Source organism: Strongylocentrotus purpuratus, unplaced genomic scaffold (assembly GCF_000002235.5).
Source record: "Strongylocentrotus purpuratus isolate Spur 01 unplaced genomic scaffold, Spur_5.0 spur5_scaffold_21, whole genome shotgun sequence".
NCBI lineage: Eukaryota > Metazoa > Echinodermata > Echinoidea > Camarodonta > Strongylocentrotidae > Strongylocentrotus > Strongylocentrotus purpuratus.
Genome location: NW_022145607.1, coordinates 42,442,171 through 42,462,313, shown reverse-complemented (window position 1 = coordinate 42,462,313; position 20,143 = coordinate 42,442,171). Strand labels below are relative to the sequence as shown.

Below are 20,143 nucleotides of genomic sequence, written 5' to 3'. Positions count from 1 at the left end.
TAATATATCATGTGTGAGTGAGCTTGAATGTGTAGATTTGTTTGAGACTATATAGCCTTTACTGCTTGGGGTCCAGGGGCAAAGTCCCAACGGGGGTCAAGGGGTGGACCCCTGAAGCTCAGGGGTTTTAGGCGTTTAATTACGATCAGATAAGCATATTTTGATACCTTATTTGTGACACTGTCAGGTCACTCATTGGCGGTGGGTCAAGGAGCCCCCTAAAGCTTTGGGGTTTTACACATATTAATGACCATCCAGGGGCCCGCCTTATGGCCCTTAGTGGGGTCCAAGGGCAAAGCCCCTGGAAGCCCGGGGTTTTTAGGCATTAAATTACGGTCAGATAAGCGTCCAAGGGCCCGCCTTAGGGTCCCTTGTAGGGCCCAAGGGGTGGAGCCCCCGCAAGCTCAGGGATTTTAGGTATTTAATTACGGTCAGACGAGCATTATTTGAAACCTCATATTTTGTGACACTGGCAGGTTCTCTTCAACATACTTTTCAAGAAAGTGAGGGGCGGGGGGGGGGGGGGGGCTCGAGCCCCCGATCCGCGGGCCTTGACATGTAGGCTTCTACATAAGCATATTTTGGGCTTACTGTAAATTTGGGAATTTTCCATAAACGCATACAACAGTATAATTTACACAAAAGTGAGAAAAACGTTTGAATCTTTTTTGGGGGCAACTGCTCCCAAGCCCCCATCAGTACGCCAGTGCGAAGGGAGAGGGAACATTGTGAACGAGAGGGGCGAAGGTGACGGCACTGACTACCCCGTCACAGGTTTTTGAAGTTTTGTTGTATTAAAAAATTACTTTCCTTAGCAAAACTATATTATGAAACCAAGCAATATACCTCTTCCACATTTCACTTTTACTTTGCTTGTAATTAGTGTGCAGTCCGAAGGGTTGTAAATATCAGTTTAGGAGGTAACTTTTAGTATCAGTAGAGAGCTTGGTCATGGATGAGATTTCTATTTCCCACTCTAGACCTCTGTCATATACATGTATATTGATATCGCTATGGGAGTTGAAATGGCAAATATCAGCCTGGTGGTGGTTATTTTACCTGACTGCTAAGAAAGCATAAATGCTTGTTTTGTTAGTAAGCAACCAGACGGCCGACGGCTTTAGGTCCTCTCCGAGGGACCTGGTAATGAGGATTAATGCCTTACCAAAGGGCACTAGCGCGTCGCCTTGGTTTCAAACCCGGGTCACCGGATTACAAGACCACTGCTCTACCGATGTTAAATTATCAGCCTGGCAAATATAGTTACTCCTTACTCAAAAGAGCAAGCGGAATATTAATTTTTGCAGCACTGATCTATTTCTATAACTCTTAATCTTGTAAATATACGGTGTAAACTGTGCTTACGTGATACCAATGGAATACAGATTTTCTATAATTATTTACTTGTACGTTTTGAAGGATATTATGCGAGGGATGCTAGCAAACGAGCGAGAAGATTTTTTGCATTTTTATTAGTCTAAACGCTGCACTCTTGTGCCCTCCAGAGCTTATAAGTGTGTTGCAGTATTTAGTCAGTATTTGCTATTCATTTTTTGCACTTTTTCGAATTTTCCGGGGGGACGTGTCCCCCGTCCCCCTGGGATCGCCGCCCCTGTCTTAATCACAGCCGCTGCTAGCTACATGCGCGAGGATGTACAGCTCCAGCAATCCAAAAAATACCGTTAGACTCCGTCTCCAGTCATTCGCACAGTATACTTGACTGAACTGGCTAAACATTTGCGCGAGCGGGTCGTCCATCGTTGGCTACGGTGTATTGCTGTTTGGTCTACATTATTCTACAATCACTTCGTCTACTACCCATTTGGTCTACATCCAGCCCATCTAGGCCTACTACCCATTTGGTCTACATCCAGCCCATCTAGGTCTACTACCCATTTGGTCTACATCCAGCCCATCTAGGCCTACTACCCATTTGGTCTACATCCAGCCCATCTAGGTCTACTACCCATTTGGTCTACATCCAGCCCATCTAGGCCTACTACCCATTTGGTCTACATCCAGCCCATCTAGGCCTACTAGGTCCTACTATCTACATCCATCTAGGCCTACTATCCACCATATTAATCATTTAGTCATAAATAATAATAACCATCAAATTAGTATTGATTATTAAACCTAATATGGACAGTATAGACAAAATGGGCATTAGACAAACTGGGAATTAGACTAACAGATGAAAAACAGACCAAATGGGTAGTAGACTTATTGGATATTAGACCAAATGGAAATTAGGCCAAATGATAAGTAGACGAAATGATTATTAGAGCATGTTGCCTGGTTTGTAGACGGGCGTCGGTGTGAATATAGTACTGGTGGTAGACCAAAGGGCAATTCACCGTTGACTGCGTCTCTTGTACCGCTGAGAGCAGGGGGTGTTTCACAAAGATCCTAAGTCAAACTTAACTCTAAGTTGGACTTAAAAAGTTATGGAGAGCTATTTGTAGCCTTAAAATAAAATATATTCAAAATCAAAAATCAATTGTTTTAGACTTTCATAAATTCAAGAACATGAAATCTCCTTGATAATAGATAATGTAAATGATTTGAATCAACATTTTATGCCTTTTAAAATAACTTTTTCAAAATATTTTCAAAGATGCTAACGGCTTTCCATAATTGTTAAGTCCGACTTACTGAGATAAGTCCAACTTAGGATCTTTGTGAAACACCCCCATGAGAAATAAGGTGTGTTTATGTTTTGGATTATACGTAATACAGCAATATCGATGGCGGGGTGAGCTGGAGGGGAAGTTCACACGGAAGAAAAATATTCCTGTAACCATGAAGAAAAGGAGAGGGAAACACAATATAAAGGTTGTACTACAATGTAGCCAATGAAGTTGGCATATTTTTTATTTTACCCCTTTTCATGAAATGATTTTTAAAACAAAATTTATAGTTATAGTTGATAGTTTCTCAGAACTTTATTGACCAATCCCTATGACTCTTTAGATTGATCAGGAAGGTTCTGAGATGATAACCAACTTTATCGATCAAGAATAAACCATATTGTCACAACCATATCATAAAATAGTTTCCCCTATGGCCCTATATAATGCTGAGCCTCAAAATAACTCTTTGTTTGTTCGTAGTACAATGGAGACAAGAATGCTCATGTTCAATCAGCTGGAAAAAAATGAATGGTAAAGGCAAATATTTTACCGAACACGCTGAAAGGAGTGCTCCTTTTGTTATGTTTAAAGGCAGCGATCAATTCTCTAGGTGGATTAGTCATCGGCAAAACGCTGGGTTAGTTGGTCGATGGTTCTACTTGTTCACCTATGTACGAACTCATTCGCTTCGCACATATTATTTTGTCATCATCATTATCATCCCGGAGTCGGGTCTCCTCCTTACCGCTCTCTATCTCATCCTGTCCGTCTTCCTCGATACAATCTATCCACCTCTTCCTGAGTCCTGGTCTGGGTCTTCCTTTCTCTCTGCTGCATGCTGCCCATCTGATCAGTTCATGTTCATGTCCATACCATCTCAGTCTGCTCTCTCTATCTAATCTTCCTTCTTAATCCGCACTGTCACCCTTACTTCCTTCCGTACCTCATCATTTCGCCTCCTCTCTCCTCCCACACCTCTCAAACACATTCTCATCCATGCAACTTCCAGCTTCTTCACTTGGTCTTCTTTTACTGCCATGCAATTTCGCCTCCATAATGTTAGCGGGCGGAATCTCAGCCATACCTTGGAATTTTGGTAGAGTATCTCATCCAGAATAAGTCCATGAAGTTTCATAGCTAGGTCTCAAATGGTTTTTGAATAGTTACAAAACGGGAAGAGATTATTCTGCATTGTGTGAAGTACATGGGGAAATGTTCATTTTGGCCGCGCGCAGCCTTTTGGTCTAAATTTTATAAATTTGGTATCAAAAGATAGGGACCGAGTCAATTCAGTCATTGGCTCTCTTATGGTTAAAAAATGGGGGGGGGGGAGGAAAGGAGATAAAGAAGAAGAAGAAGAGCCACCCTCCCCCCTACGGGTGGTCCAGACTTTGAAAAGCCCTGCAATTGGCTATTTTCGTAATAAATCAAATTTAATAAACTAGGTCTTTTCAAGTGACCCGTTACGAGTTATTTCATTCACCTGTTCACGAATGACCAGTTATACTCAATACGTAGCATGCCAATCTCAACAATTCCCTTTTATTTGGGGGGGGGGGGGTGGGGTCGAATAAGGAATTTGTAAGGAGGAGGATGTAATGAATGAACTTTCTCACCCTAACCCACAACTTAAAATGTGGAGGGGATAAGAAATGAAGAAAAATAAGTATTTATTTATTTATTCAGTTTTATTTAAAAACAGGGTAGTCTTTTCAGTGCCAGAGGCCTGCTTTACAAAAGAGCCCTGTACATACAAAGATTTACAAAAAAATGGAATACATTGTAGAAAACAAAGACATTATATAAACAACATACCATAAGAGAACTAAAACAACTTAAAAACTAGATCAAAATTAACATAAGGCCTGAACTATTAAACATTAAGATATTATTGATACAATACAAAATACAAATACAAATACACATGCCATAAATAAATAACAGACATAAAATCAAAATGGTAAAAGGTAAGAAAAGAAATAAAACTACTACAGACTACACAACTACAAACAAACAAAACAAACAAAACTAACTGTAATAAGTCATAATATAACATTAGGTACCAGTGCATGCATTAAAGTGGAGGGAGTGATTTAATTTGTTTTTTGAACATTTGGAGTGAAGTTGCCGTGCGAATATGAATTGGTAGATTGTTATAAATGCTTGGAGCGATGAAAGAAAAAGATCGTTTTTTAAATCCAGTCTTGGGTTTTGGGATAAATAAGGGATTCAAGGTAGAATGACGAGTAACATAGTAAACTGGACGTTTACAAGCAAAAGGTTCTAAATAATAAGGGGCTAGATTATTGAGTATTTTGTAGACGAAAAATGCAGTAGTGGTAGTTGATTCTATTTTCAACACTTTGCCATTGAAGAGTGCTTAAAAGGATGTCTTTTGGGGTTAGATAGTCTGCATTAAGGACTAATCTTGCATATCTGTTCTGCGTCCTCTGTAATTTGAGTAAATCTTTCTTTTTGCACTTGCCCCAAACAACTGAACAGTAATCTATATGTGGAAGAATGAGGGAGTAATAAAGATGTTTCAGTAGGCTTTGGTTCAAATAACTCTTAATCCTTCTAGTGCATGCAATTGCCCGATTAATCTTATTAGTCACATTCAATATGTGTGGTGTCCAACTTAGACTTTGATCAAGGGTTACGCCTAAATATTTGATCTCGGTAACATTCTCAAGATAGTCGAGGAGGAAGAAGAAGAAGAAGAAGAAGAAGAAGAAGAAGAAGAAGAAGAAGAAGGATGAGGAAGAGAAGACAAGGGTCACCAGATTTGTTTTTATTTGGTGTGTCTCTTTATTAATGCTCAATTCTCAGAAGAGAAAACCCCCACTAATTCCACCAATGGCTGCATGAGTAATCATCAGAATAGGAATAGGAATACAATAATCACAATTAGTGTAAATATCACCTGATCGAATCAATGAATTGCGAAACAATTTAAATCGATTTTTGTAATGACTCATATCTTCAGACCTTGCACGCTCACAACTGCACGCCAACACGTATAGATAGATAACAGTGAAAATATCCGCAGTTGCAACAAGAACAAGCTATATATTATATTTTTCTGATTTTCTGTAGTTGCATCTGATCTCTTAAAAATTGGTAAGTTCAATTTGTGTTTGTTACAGTATCGGGGAAACCACAGACAAGCCTAATTTGCATTTATCAATACGTATGTATCTATTTATCTCTCTGTTCTGTTGAGAAACATAATCGTTCCAGCAGTTCAAAGTAGTAAATACACACTATATTTAGGGGGATCTTATGCTTTTTAGTATTTATTTTATTTATTAATTCATTCATGTATTAATTAATATATATTTTTGTTATTATTACTATTGTTATTTTTCTGGAGGGGGGGGGGGGGGTCTATATCTATAGTCGGCAGATATTAGTCGGCTAGGTATAGGCGCTTATTATCATAATTTACCGTTTAGAAAAATGATAGATCCACCTTGTAAGAAAGTCAAACATAACTATGTTACTTTATGAGTGTTCCAAAATATATATATATATATATATTACCGTTTTCAGTTACCATTTCATCGTTCGTTACTGGTTCCACAACTTCCACCCCCACACGGGACCAGGGTGTAGAACTGGTTTAGTTTGAGCTCCTCTTGGTGGAGTTAGACCTCTGTTTTGGCCAGCTGTGTAGCTCGTGTTTGAGCTTGACCTTAGCTGACCTTTAGTGGCTTGCATTACTTTCATGTTCTATTGTGAGCTCTTTTCCTGTTATTTTTACTCTTGACAGGCTCAACTCAATCTAAAACCCTCGCCCCACCTCGATCTCTCCTTTTCTCTTTATCTTTTCTTTTCATCTTGCCTTCACCTTTCTACCCAACTCTCTCTCTCTCTCTCTCTCTCTCTCTCTCTCTCTCGATCCCTCTCTATAGCTACTTTTTTGTAATTTTTCACATTTATCATATTTTTTCAAATTAATTTTGAATTGTTTTCTGATTGTCGCTGGTCGAGTTTCACCTACAGTGAGATAACCTGGCACTCAACAAAGATTTGTGCATTTAATTTGATTACTTTACAAAAAGGGCCTATGTTAATACTACGAATAGATCGGTTTTAATAACATGTATAGATGTTTCTTCGAAATGCATTCAATGTTATTACATTACGACAAGGCATTCATGCACGCAGCCAGCCAGTTCTTTCAAGGGCAAGGAGGTGGGGGGGGGGGGGGGTATCACTACCATGGAATCAATCAAAGGTCTACGAACTTTTCGCGTTGCACTGCAAAGTAGCCGTTCATCGAAACTTCTTGGGCATCCCTTTGAGACGCGTGTTATATCAAGGAGGAAGTTAGCTGGTATCTCTTTGGTTATATACGGGTTGTCCTCGATCTTAGACTTATGACGGTTTCGAGAAACCAACCGCTAGTTTTCCTCCGACTTGTTGGACCAATCACAATAAAGCTCTACGAAATAACGATCACGTTAGTAATGCAAATGCGTCTAGTGTACACACATCTAGGCAACGCCTACTTGGTACAGGTTTGCTCGCTCGCTCAGCTGATCGCACTGGTCTCATTCACATACACGCCAGTCAAGAAGAACGACATTTGTTTCGTCTATCCTATATATATACATACCTGATATCAATGTTCTGGAATAAAGTGATTTTATATTAACGGAATTTTCACCAACATTCATCGAAACGAGGTAAGATATTTCGTTATTCGAGTCACCGGCCAGTGGAAGTTATGGGATTATATTTTTCATTATCACTAAAGTGTTTCTTTTTTTTGTTAACCCTGGCTCTTTACCGGCGTTAGCAAAGGAGTGAACGTTTTTTTTTCTCTCGTTATTTCGTGCAATTAATGGCTCCGTGAGAAATAAGCCATATCATTACTTCCAGTTTTCTAAGTGACTATTTTTTCACATCATCAAAATCATGTTGTATTTTATATATGAAGCTTTTATTGTTTCATAACCCCGCCAATTCGTATTTTGTGGAAGTTCAATCTATTGGTTGCATCCTGTCTCTTTTCGAATACACATACCGAATGCGAATACGACGGGCAACGCTGATTCTTTTTTCCTGATAGAGAGCAGAGACCCTCTTTCCCCCGCTCACCGACATGAGTATTGTGCGTTTTGCCTTTCTTTGAGCCATGTGAGGAAAAATGTCAATTTGAGATTTTATGACGTCAACATCTGCATGGCATTGACAAATATATCAAATGGCATACAATTCGAAATGGAATCAGAAAAATCTAGATCAATTCGAGTAATATTGGAATGGGAGAGTTTTCTATGCCCATATCGATTTTTCATAGATCTTCCGTTACACTCATATCATTCTAAAATAATGAATGTAATAATTCAATCAATGCCCTAGCCAAAAGAGTCACCAAGGCTAATGTATTGTTATACTCGCAGAAAGGGGTTCACTGATGAAGCCGTCAGCCTAAGTATTTGGCAAGCAAGAATTTCATAGCAAAAACGCAATCTAAGAGGAATGGGAAAGGTAGACAGACTCACTCGGGTGCAGTGCAGGTAGATGAAGAGAGGGGAAAAAAGATACACAAAGGCAAATGATTAGAAAAAAAGTGTGTGTGTGTGGGGGGGGGGGGGTATGAAATGATAGAGAAACAGGGAGAATGAATATGAAGAACAGAACACAAACATTATCAAATAACGCTAAAAACTAATATGACTGATTGAGCGCTAGCTTTAGGAGATCAAAATTAAATGTGCACAAGGCTAATACATGAACATAATTATCCTAAGTAAGTTCGAATACAATGTCATGTAAATTGAGAGAAAAAGAGAGCGATATATATAACTGTCAGAGAGAGAGAGAGAGAGAGGGAGTAGGGAAGAAATAAAGAGAGAGACAGAGAGAGAGAGAGAGGGGGAGAAAGAGAGAGAGAGAAGGGAGAGGGGGTGGGGGGGGGGGTCGTTGAATAAATGAAATGCTGAGTGTAGTCCTTTAACAGACATGTTTACTACTCTTCATCCAATAAAGATGCCATCAGTGATCAGTCATCTATAGCAGGCGAATGAAATGGCTAGTAGAAAAAGGGAAATCCAACCCAAATAGACAACTACTCTAAAAAGAAAGCAGAACAATCAGAGAAGCAAACTGATGTAAATTTCAATTAAATCTAATTAAATATATGGAAGAAACACGCATAAATTGAGATACATAGGTAACTAGATGGAACTTCGACTGCGCGCAGTCGAAATGATGCCTCCGTCATAGAGCAATTTACAAACCAAAACAGAAGAAATTTTTCAAATTCAAGTTCAATTGTAATCCATTAACAGGTTCTCAGAATATCGTGATTACAAGCAATTTCTCATATACATATATGACCCTTTGATCTTTGACCTCATGACCCTAACATCTACTCAGTTCATTGGCTCCGCAAGATGTCCCAAGTTAAATAGTAATCCATCTGTCAGTTCTAATGAGAATGCGTTCACAAGCTATTTTTGCATACATAATGAGCCCATGACCTTTGACCTTTGACCTCATGACCCAAGAATCTACTCAGTTCATTGGCTCTGCAAGATACATACATGATCTAAGTTTGGCAGGAATCCATCAATCTGTTCTAATGATAATGCGATCACAAGCTATTTTTGCATACATAATGAGCCGCATGACCTTTGACCTTGACCTCATGACCCCAAAATCTAATCAGTTCATCGGCTCTGCAAGTAACATACATGACCTAAGTTTGGCAGGAATCCATCAATCGGTTCTTGAGATAACGCGATCACAAGCTGTTTTTGCATACATAATGAGCCCTGTGACCTTTGACCTTTGACCTCGTGACCCCAAAATCTAATCAGTTCATCGGCTCTGCAAGATACATACATGACCAAAGTTTGGCAGGAATCCATCAATCGGTTCTTCAGATAACGCGATCACGAGCTGTTTTTGCATACATAATGAGCCCTGTGACCTTTGACCTTTGACCTCGTGACCCCCAAATCTACTCAGTTCATCGGCTCTGCAAGATACATACATGACCAAAGTTTGGCAGGATTCCGTCAATCGGTTCTTCAGATAACGCGATCACGAGAACGGGACGGACGTACGGACGTACGGACGTACGGACGGACGGACGGACAACCCGAAAACATAATGCCTCCGGCTACTTCGTAACGGAGGCATAAAAATGTCTATTCTCCAACTGGTCACGTGATTCAAATCGAAATCGATGACGTAGTCGAGGTCACATTAACAAGTCCAATATATGGTTTCAAGGTATTACTGAGCGCTGTCTGTTCGTTGTACATTACCAATACAAATAAAACACAAGGGCAAGTAAACAACAACAACAACAGCAGCAACATATCATCAAGTTGTTTTTGGGGGATCCAGATCAGAAAACTTATTCGGGGTTTGCCCAATTTTTTGTTGTTGTAATAAATATCTTTCATGATATGAATGCAATATACCAACACACTATTGGAAGCGCATAATGTGATTTTCGCCAGACGAAAATTATGATTATTGTTGTTATTTCTCTTGAGGTGCCATGATTAAAAAACCGTTATTATTATTATTATTATTATTATTATTATTATTATCATGATAACAGGTAGCAGCCAACCTGTTTGTCAAGGAGGAAACTGGCTGGAATGTCTTATGGAAGAAAATGAGTCGATGTGTGGGTTAGCTATTATTCTTCAATATAAAACAATATAAAACATTTATTAAAAAGGGGGGGGGGTTGATACTTTTGATTGTTAATGATTAGTATACAAAAAGGGAGCTCATAATTATGAGACTGAAGGTTTGACACTGCAAATTTTAAAATATGTCAAATTTATTTGGAGTAAGTTTTATTTTTTGTTTTGAGAATGTCTTTTTTAAATATATTATTCAGGACCACATACAAAATGAGTCGGTGTACCACTAATTAATGTAGCACAAAGCAATTCGTGGAAATGTAATTTCCGACAACCTGTTGCTTTCCAGTGTTTTTCATAAAAAAGGACTCTGGCTTACAAAGAGGTGCCTTGGAATATCAGCTGCAATGCATAATGTCTGTATAGTTGTGTTCTACATAAAGTTACTGGTACACTGGGGAGCTAAGGGGGCACAAGTGGTCTACGGTGAAGAGAGGGGAAGGAGAGAAACAGAGAGAGGGAGAGAGAGAGAGAGAGAGAGAAGGGGGAAGTGGGAGGTACGGAGATAGAGAGAGAGAGAGAGAGACAGACAGAGAGAGAGAGACAGAGAAAGAGAGAGAGAGAGAGACAGACAGAGACAGACAGAGAGAGACATAGCAAGCAAAAAGGTTAGAGGAAAACATTACGAGGATATCCACACGTTCCCTCAATGGAAAACCTTGTTTATTCGCATTTTATTCGTAGAATAGGACCGATGCACCCGACCCCTCATTTTACAGTCATCCCCAATGGTTTGGATCCTGACGCCACCGCTGATGCAGATAATTTTCATGGCCGTGCATTAATGCATTCTCAAAAAGTTGAAATCTAATGAAACATTCGAAGCAATATTACATAAATATTTAGAGAGCTGTAATAAAACTAATAGCACTCCAAATTGGTTTGTCATTTTAACGAGGCTTTGTGGAAAATTTAGTTTGATACGAGTATACTTTGTATTCAATCACTTGTTTTTCTCTTTCCAATTCATGCTAGTAGGATGGTATACAATAATGATACCAGGCTATTGCGATCAGCGCCTACCAACTCACAGCAGTACAGCATGCCTAAATACGAGACCTTTCAACTATTTTGTGCATACTTTCGAACAGAAGTTTTCGTGAAAACTCACAACTTTGCCAGACATAGTAACATATAATGCATGCAAAGTGGACTTCAAAGGAGTATATTAGTAATAAATCATACAAGCAAACTATAAGTAGATTAACAAATACAATAACGAACCATCAACTGAAGCCTGCAGATTACCAACAGAAAATGAGGCTCTTATCATTGGCTGATGGTAGAATAATTATTTGGCTGATAGTGGAATAATTATATGAATTGTGTGGACCTCATCTTTTCAGTGAAAATATTATTAATATTTTCTCATCGTAGCAAGCTAAGTTTTACAAGTAGGCCTATAACGTTTTCAAACAATTGTTACTCAGTAAAGAAATCATCATTGAAACATTTGAGATTCGTTTATTTCGATAATGATTATCCTTTCTATCTCTTTGGTGTCTTTGTACGCTGTAGGTGTAGGCCTCTTCAGCAGGAACTGATCTCACAGTCGAACAAAGATGGCGTCGGCAAGTAAAGGCCAGATACGGATAATGCTTTGGGCACCTCCTCGATCACTTTCCACAGCCTTCGAGCGTTGCATAAGCTGCCTTAACAGCGACACGATGAAGGTTGATGTTACACACGAGCTCTACACGGCTGCCTGTCATCTAGGGCCGAACCGACAGATCAAGATCCCGAGGCTCTTCGAGCCTGTGGTGTATGAGCCGAAACTGTCCTACAAGAAAGTCAAGAAACGTCTCGAGGCAGAGAAGACTGGCAAGGATTTAGTGTTTTGTAAAGAGCTGGCTTACTCGGTTGCCGGGAAGTTTGACATGATCCCCGATGGCTACAAGCATACTTTCCTAATCCGACATCCTGCGAAGGTATTCCTCTCTTTTCAGACCTTCCTGGAGAAGTTTCCCAACAAACTCCTGAAGCTGGACCTGCGGGAGGATATCCTACCCGAGGGTCTGGTCTACAAGGAGATGTACGATCTGATGCAGTACACCATCCATAAACTGGGACAGAAACCTATCGTGATCGATGCTGATGACTTGGTGGAGAATCCGGAAGAAGTATTGAAGTTGTACTGCAAGGCCACCGGCGTGCCCTATCAAGAACCTATGACCACATGGCGAAAGGTCAAATACGACCTGAAGGAATGGAGCTACTCTAAGAGACTCATGTTTGTTAATAAAGTGATGGGGCAATATGACCGTGCCTTCAGCACATCTGAGCTTGTCAAATCCTCAAGGACTGACATCGACATCAATTGCTTGCCCAAGAAGATCAGGGAACTCGTAGATATTGCCTTGCCGTACTACGAGCAGATGTATGAATGCCGGCTCCGACTGGACACAACCGACAACACGCCGTCGACACCTGATACTGTTTCAAACTCATCTTCGATGTCCGTAGGCCTATCATCATCGTCATCGTCACCGTCACCGTCACCGTCATCATCTGATTGTGAATCAGCCGAGAGTTGAGGTGGAACCCACGGACTGTCCATGGACAGTCAGAATTAAGGGCCCAGCGAAAGACTACATTCAGCAAGTGAAATGAAAATATTCATTCTACATTAATAACTTCATTGGAATTTATAATGATATGGACTTAATTTTGTATTCAGTTGCCTTATCCACGTGTATGTTGATAGATACATTATCTAAAGTGTTCAAGGATGATCTCACATTTTTTCGCTGAAAGGATACAGTCTTCAGAGGCCGTATAAGACGGTGCCGTATGACGCGAAGAGATGACAAGACTACGCCACTGTCATGAACAACAATGGATATGAAGAATGACTGTCAGGGCACTGACTAATTGGCCTATTTAGTTTGTGATCTATAACCTGTTCACGACGTGGCTTATCACTTCCAGTATATTTTACATTTTCTTAGGAGCATACATTTTCATTTCCAGAGCATAGATATGGACATGATAGAAGCGATGATGAATATAGGTGATCAAACTTTTGAGAGCTACTTGACCATGGAAATCTTCTATTAAAGTATCACTTGTACGCTACTTTTTAAAGTAAATATTTGAAGATATGTTCTTAATGTTCGTCAAAGCCAAATCTCTGAAAGGCGGGCTCCTTTCATTCTTCTAAGGCCTTTTCGAAACTATCCAACGGTATAGGATACTTATATTTTAAGTAAAAATATATGAAATTGGTTGAATTGTGCTCTCTTTTGTATTTTCATATTTTATGGGTCCTTTTAGTGCAAGGATTTGGTATAGTATTGAATAACCAAATATCTCCACAAATCTTTGAACTAAGCCACTAGATGTTTACGTTTGATGGATAATCGCCATAGCATGGTATTATCTGCCATCTAAAATAATTTTAGTTCAAGTAATTGGATGAAAAGGAATCATCTCTTTGCGCCCCATTGGAATTCATCCGCATTATGAAAAAGAAATGCACTTTAGTTTTGGTCTAAAGTTTAATTCAATTTCTAATTGTTAGCTTAGAAAATGCAATGCTGTAGTCCCATGCACTAACTAAACAATTTTATAGTTACTATTATTGTATTAATATAGACCCTAATAAAATCGTGAGGATAGAGGGTGTGTTCCATTGTTATTATGTCACGATCTTACGCTCAATATTATGTCCTACGTACTACACAATAAGACTTTTCGTAATGTAACCACATTTGATACATATGAGTACGTCGATACGAATTATTGCATTCACAATAAGAATAATTGTATTCCAATACTACATAGTCAGAATACACATTGCATATATTACGTGCTGCTAAGTAGGACAATCCATAAAGTTTGTCCTACCTAGCAACGACTAATGCATGCCTTTCTCATTCTGACTGTACAGGTGAATGCAACATTTCGTACCAAGGCGCTTCATGCATACCTCTTGGTTACATAACGAAAATGACCTATTCTGTTCAAGAGTTTATTTCCTGGATTCCAAAAAGGTGATGATTATCTACGTCATATACGTATATAGTTGGATATTACAACCCTCAAGACAATCTTGCCAATGTCTGTGCACGGGTTCAATGTGTGGGCCGGCCATTTGCAACCTACCACTTAATACAAAGTTTACGAACTCTTTATACCTTGAGATTTGGTTAAAGATTAACTTTTAATACGGTGTCGACAAAGAAAAATAACCTCTGTCGTTGTTTGCCCGTCAAACAATCTAGAAACGATGCATGGTTGGTTGGCAAGTGGATGGGTTCGATATTATTCCTGATGTATACTTTTAAAGGAGGTTTATTGCTTTAGACTTGTATGAACGTTGTGGTACACGATAACATTCTCAAATATTTTCCATAATACTTCCACTCAAAGTCATTTCAAGGTCAAATTCCATAAAGGAATCCGCTATCGCAACGACCGTTGTTTTATAATAAAATTTCAAAATCTTAAAATTACTTTATTAATGGCGTAGCCCCAGAGGGATCGGGCATGTGCCTCTATTTCAGGGCGGAGAAAATGAAGAAAAAACAAAAGAAAGGAGAGAAAGAAAAGCTATACGGGGAAAAAACGTGAAAAGAAGATGATAGGAACCCCTTCCACAAGCCGCCACGCCCCTCCCTTTATCGGTCGCAGGGGGGGGGGGGGGGGGTTCTTATTTCATTTAATCCAAATTCTATAAGATCGTTATCCATTCGTATTATAATTCATAATTATTAGTATTATTATTATTATCATTATTAATTATTAATGTTATTAGTATTATTGTTATTGTAATATTATTGTTTCTGTCATGATTACATTTAATAATTTAATCCCTATGACGTAACTGAATACTTTATATTTTAGTAAAGTAAGTACTGACGGGAAGAAATAACTAATTTTTGTTATTGTAATTACTGAGTGTATTCAATCATTTCCCTGTAAGTTTGCTATTTAAAATGATGAAGTTTATGTAAAAAATGTCGCTGATGCTAAAGTTTCCGATATTTATTGAAAGATATGCATAATTTTGTGTTTTGATGCTTACAAAAATATTAACATGTTCGAAAACAATGTGTTTTTGTGTGGTAAAATTGATAATTTCCAAATACTTCTTCATTTTCTATGAATTTTGGGCGAAGTTACGAGTCAGAAAGCCTCAGTTTGAAAAACATGTTCAATTTGCTGTTTTCAAAGAGATGTTAACTTGTTATTACATTTTGTTCAGGTTTGATTTTGTGTAGTGCAACCAGGGCTCAAATTAATTTTTTGTCCACGGGGGCTCTTCCCCCGAAAAAACAGCCCCCGTGAGCCTTCTCACGGGGGCTCTTTTATTACTGACGGGGGCTCTTTTTTATACAAATATCCATTTAATTGATACCTATGATACTCCTCAATTATTTGCTATTTCATCATTATCATTTCAATCAGCATTTTCCCTCTTACAAATTTACAAGCTACATAGCTGTTACTGGCCTGTGTATATAATATATACGCATACAACACTAATCTTTATGATGTCTTTAACGTGACATATCTTCTTCTCCCCTTGCAAACGAAAAAGAAAACATGTTCATTAAAAGGGATTAAGCGACAAATAATGATTGTGATTCAAATCGATGCGAATATTTGTTTGAATAAGCACTGCTATTCACCCGAATCTTCTTTGTAAAAACAACTTTTACAAATCTCAGCCATGCTTACTGAGTTGAGACGTTCCATTCAATTTAAAATACCCATTACATAATACACTTCTACTAATCTCAAAGTGATCTTACAGCACAGTGGCAGAATTGCATGGCTGAGATTTGTAAAAGTCGTTTTTACAAAGAAGATTCTGGTGAAAAGCATTGCTTATTCAAAAAAATCCTTGCATCAATTTGAATCACAATGATTATTTGTCGCATGGTCCTTTTATTAAATAACCTTGTTTTCTGTTTTGTTTGCAGAGGGAGAAGAAGCTACGTCACGTTAAGAAATCATAAAGATCAGTTGTATTATGCGTATACACATGTACATTATGATACCAGAACAAATGTTGATTATCAGAATGTCATTTTGGAATGCCTCTATACAAATACCACATTGTCTTTAGCCCGTATCAGTATTAGTATGATCCAGTATAAAGCTATTATTCTTTATTTAATTCAGTATAATGCTTTTCCTCAAAAATAGTTTTGCTATTTTTTAGGGTTGAGACGCTAAGAAATGGTTTCAAATGTACATTACATTACAGTACATTACATTACGAACCCTGAACCATTGCAAAATGATGGTGGTTCTCTCTCTCTCTCTTTATTTTAATCATGCATTATCAACTACATATAAAGCAGCATCCAAAAACTTAGGGTTACCTGAGATAGGTGAGGTAAGAGTTAAAAAGAAAATCATGCTAAAACGGCGCTTCACTTCCCACCGCCCCCTGAAAAAAATAAAATAGATTAGTAGTCCTCCTCTCCAGAATCCACCCCCCCCCCGGTTTAATATCACATTTTCACTTGGCAGCCCAAGGGGGCCGGGGGTGGGAGGAGGGGGTTAACCCCCTACCCCCCCCCCCCCCCCCCCCGCCGTAGATCTGCCCATGTTACCATATCATTCCACGACATTTTGGTCTTCCTCTTCTCCTCAAAAGGGACTTTTAGATTTGCGTGGACGTGGACGTGGACGTGTTACGTCCTTTTAAGGCACTGGCAATCACATGTGACGTCCTTTTAAGCACTGGCAGTGCCTTAAAAGGAGGTCACACGTTGCAGTCCACGTTCTCATCGTGCAAATCTAGAAGTCCCTAATATTGATTTACTAGTCGAGGTTCATTATTTGCTAACAACGAAAAACTTCTCCAGGCCATGACCATATGTTTCTGCCCTTGCCCGATCGCCTCCAGCTCCAGCAGACATGGCGCGGCAGCGTGCGCACGCACCGCTACTAACGGCGCAGTAGGCCTATAACCACTGCTGACGGCGGCACTGCACTGCGAGCTGAATCGGTAATATAGGCCTACTCATAAAACGAGAAATCTTGCACGCTAATCTTAGTTCCATTTCATTGGTTTAAGGTTTGAAAATTGAAACTCAATATTGTGTTAAAGTTATAACAGAAAAAGATTATCTTTATTTTATAATTCCACCGGGGCGATTTTTAATTTTGCAATCGCCCCCGTGAGCAACCTGACTGGGGCGATTTTGTAGCTCACGGGGGCGAATCGCCCACCGCCCCCGTGTATTTTGAGCGCTGAGTGCAACCCCCTCAGGGAACCGGGCAAGTTGAGCCACTATTATTCGACCCCTGTTGTAGGGCTAGTAACATGTCATATCAGTCAAACAAATATACGTTACATATTGATAGCCACAGGGAGAACAAACATATATATATTTTATTTTTCAGATGACATTCAGTACATACTACAGTGTAGGTTTATGAATGAATAATGAATAATGATTCATGAATTTATGAGCAAATCTTTAGAATGTAATTATTTTTTAATGATAAGCAAATATAGTTTTATCTTGTAAGGGCTACTTTAGGTGAGTGTAAACTAATGCACTTATATTATCTTTTATCACTAGCCAATGCAAACATCGTGTATACTATTTGCTGTATGAATATCTCAATGAATTTTGATATGGTCACGGACATACCCCAAAACGAACCTTATGGACATAGCGTATCTGAGATTTCTTGACAGGGGCAGGGGGGGGGGTGTCCTCCTCCCATTGTGAGAGCTTTTTTTGCATTGGATGTTTGTAATCGTTCAGTTTGATGCATCGACCTGCATATGTTTGTTCTATGAAAATATAAGCTGTAGCCTATTCAATTCAATTTAAACATCGAATAGTAATTTACTAATCTTCGTAATTTTAAAGGTCGCTTTAATATTTGAGGGGAAACATCTGCTAATCTTCCGAGATATTCGGCTTGCCTTGAATAAGTATGTAAAAACCTTGATTAAAAACATATCACACCCTTGAAACAGGTTAAATATGTTACATTTTGAGGGGAAACATCTGCTAATCTTCCGAGATATTCGGCTTGCCTTGAATAAGTATGTAAAAACCTTGATTAAAAACATATCACACCCTTGAAACAGGTTAAATATGTTACATTTTCCGTGTAAATTGTACTTGTCACCAGTCAAACAGAATCGAAATTACAAACAAGTATAACAACCACTACCAATATCGTTAACGACAAACAACAACATACTCAACAATACAATGGATATCTCCAATACACTTCGTATATTATTATGTTAGAAGTTTTTGAGTTTTATTGTCATTTTTCCCCTTTTTTTCTGGGGCGGACGGGCAATGGAGCAGTCTACTCCCCCTCCTTTCGTATACGCTAGTGCTTTCGAGCTGGAATGGACGTATCGCTTTGTTTACCTGTCACGTGGACATACCAAACCGTTTGAGAGTGAGATTATTTTCCTCCTGATTTACGACGAGACAATATAAAGCAACAGATTTTAATATCACAAGCCTTGTATTTCTATTTGGTTGTTGTTTATCGGACCCTATAAAATTGAAGATCAGACTCGTGGTACAGTTCAAGTCAATGAAGTCATAGTCAGTTAAGTTGAATTTCCTTTCCTCAAGTTGAACGATAGAGAAAATGAAGGAAGAGAGAGAGAGAGAGAGGTGGAAGGGGGATGCATGAGGCGTGAAAATGCATTCCAAGAGTTTTCACTTATTAACACAGTTGAGTACATTATTTACTGAACGGTTTGAAAAGAATACTACATGTACAACCAAACTCTGACACACCATTCCATACACCTACACCCACACAAAATTCACTCTACACGCACATAGAACCTTCCACAATTTATATAATGCATCCTATACATCCCCACCCCCGCAATACAACAACAATAATACAAATAAATTTAGAAACAAAAAGAAACAAGCAAATAAACTAACAAACAAATAAATGTTTTAAACAAATATACAGCAAAGGAAAAACAAAGAGACAAGAAATTGATCGGATGCACGTATTATTAAGGTAAAAACTAGATAGGAATATTTTGTGGATGCTTTGGGTGCATACAAAATAATCATTATCATCATTGTCATAACATTGTCATAACACTGGGAACAAATAAGCTTTGCCCAAAGCCAGAATGATTGTTCATGGTAAAACTTTGGATTAGATGGGATGTGATGGCACTGATGGGTCATGATGTCACGATGATTTCACGGTCCTTGTATTGTTGTGCGAACGCGTGGTGAGACAGAATTTTTAAACAGGGGTTGAATAATAATTATCTGTCTGAATTAAGTACTGAGTATATGCCGGGCTATACAGTCTTCCTGGTTAGTTATTTATTTCTTTTCATGAGAGAGGTTGCCAAAAGTCTCCAAGAAACTAAATGTTGACATTTTGGATGGCAGCAATGGGGAACGTTAAAGGTACTATGTCCCTTTTGCAGCCAACCTCAAATTCTGTAGAACTTCTCAGGAATTATGAATATGTCATGTATGTCCTATCTGTGAAATTTAAACGTTAGCAGTGTCCTCATATTCAAATTATACAAGGAAACCCGTTTACTTGCTAGACTTCACTGTCAGACACTATTGAGTGACTGACTGGCTTTTTTTCTTCTTTGGTAATAACATACATGAAAAGAGTTGTAAAGGGTATATGAGTATTTGTCTACATCAATAACCCACTTCTTGTGATGGCCAAGATTAAACTGATTGAATCTTTGCGCAGCATAAAACGTATGACCATTCGGTACAATTGTCTGAAAATGAAGACTATTACTTTTGGGCTCTATAGCCCTAAAGTCGATTTGACAACCAATAGTCATTATTTTCCCACTTGAAGACATTTTCAAGCCCCACCCTTTTTAGG

General features: G+C 38.7%; 1 protein-coding gene and 1 long non-coding RNA gene across 2 annotated transcripts; both read left to right on the top strand.

The window, feature by feature from the left end:
* The first annotated feature begins 6,860 nt into the window (after positions 1 to 6,860).
* LOC578741 lies at positions 6,861 to 15,488 on the top strand. The gene is made up of 2 exons (XM_778895.5): positions 6,861 to 7,324; positions 11,831 to 15,488. Exon 2 carries the CDS (start codon positions 11,875 to 11,877, stop codon positions 12,844 to 12,846), a length of 972 nt encoding a protein of 323 aa, XP_783988.1. The 5' UTR covers positions 6,861 to 7,324; positions 11,831 to 11,874; the 3' UTR covers positions 12,847 to 15,488.
* Positions 15,489 to 17,524: 2,036 nt separating this feature from the next.
* Positions 17,525 to 18,829, top strand: LOC115928107. The gene is made up of 2 exons (XR_004065880.1): positions 17,525 to 18,263; positions 18,378 to 18,829. It is a non-coding gene; the product is annotated as an uncharacterized LOC115928107 (long non-coding RNA).
* Positions 18,830 to 20,143: the final 1,314 nt, after the last annotated feature.

Excerpts from the sequence above, each read along its gene's own strand:
- LOC578741 (XM_778895.5), top strand. The coding sequence starts at position 11,875 with ATGGCGTCGGCAAGTAAAGGCCAGATACGGATAATGCTTTGGGCACCT.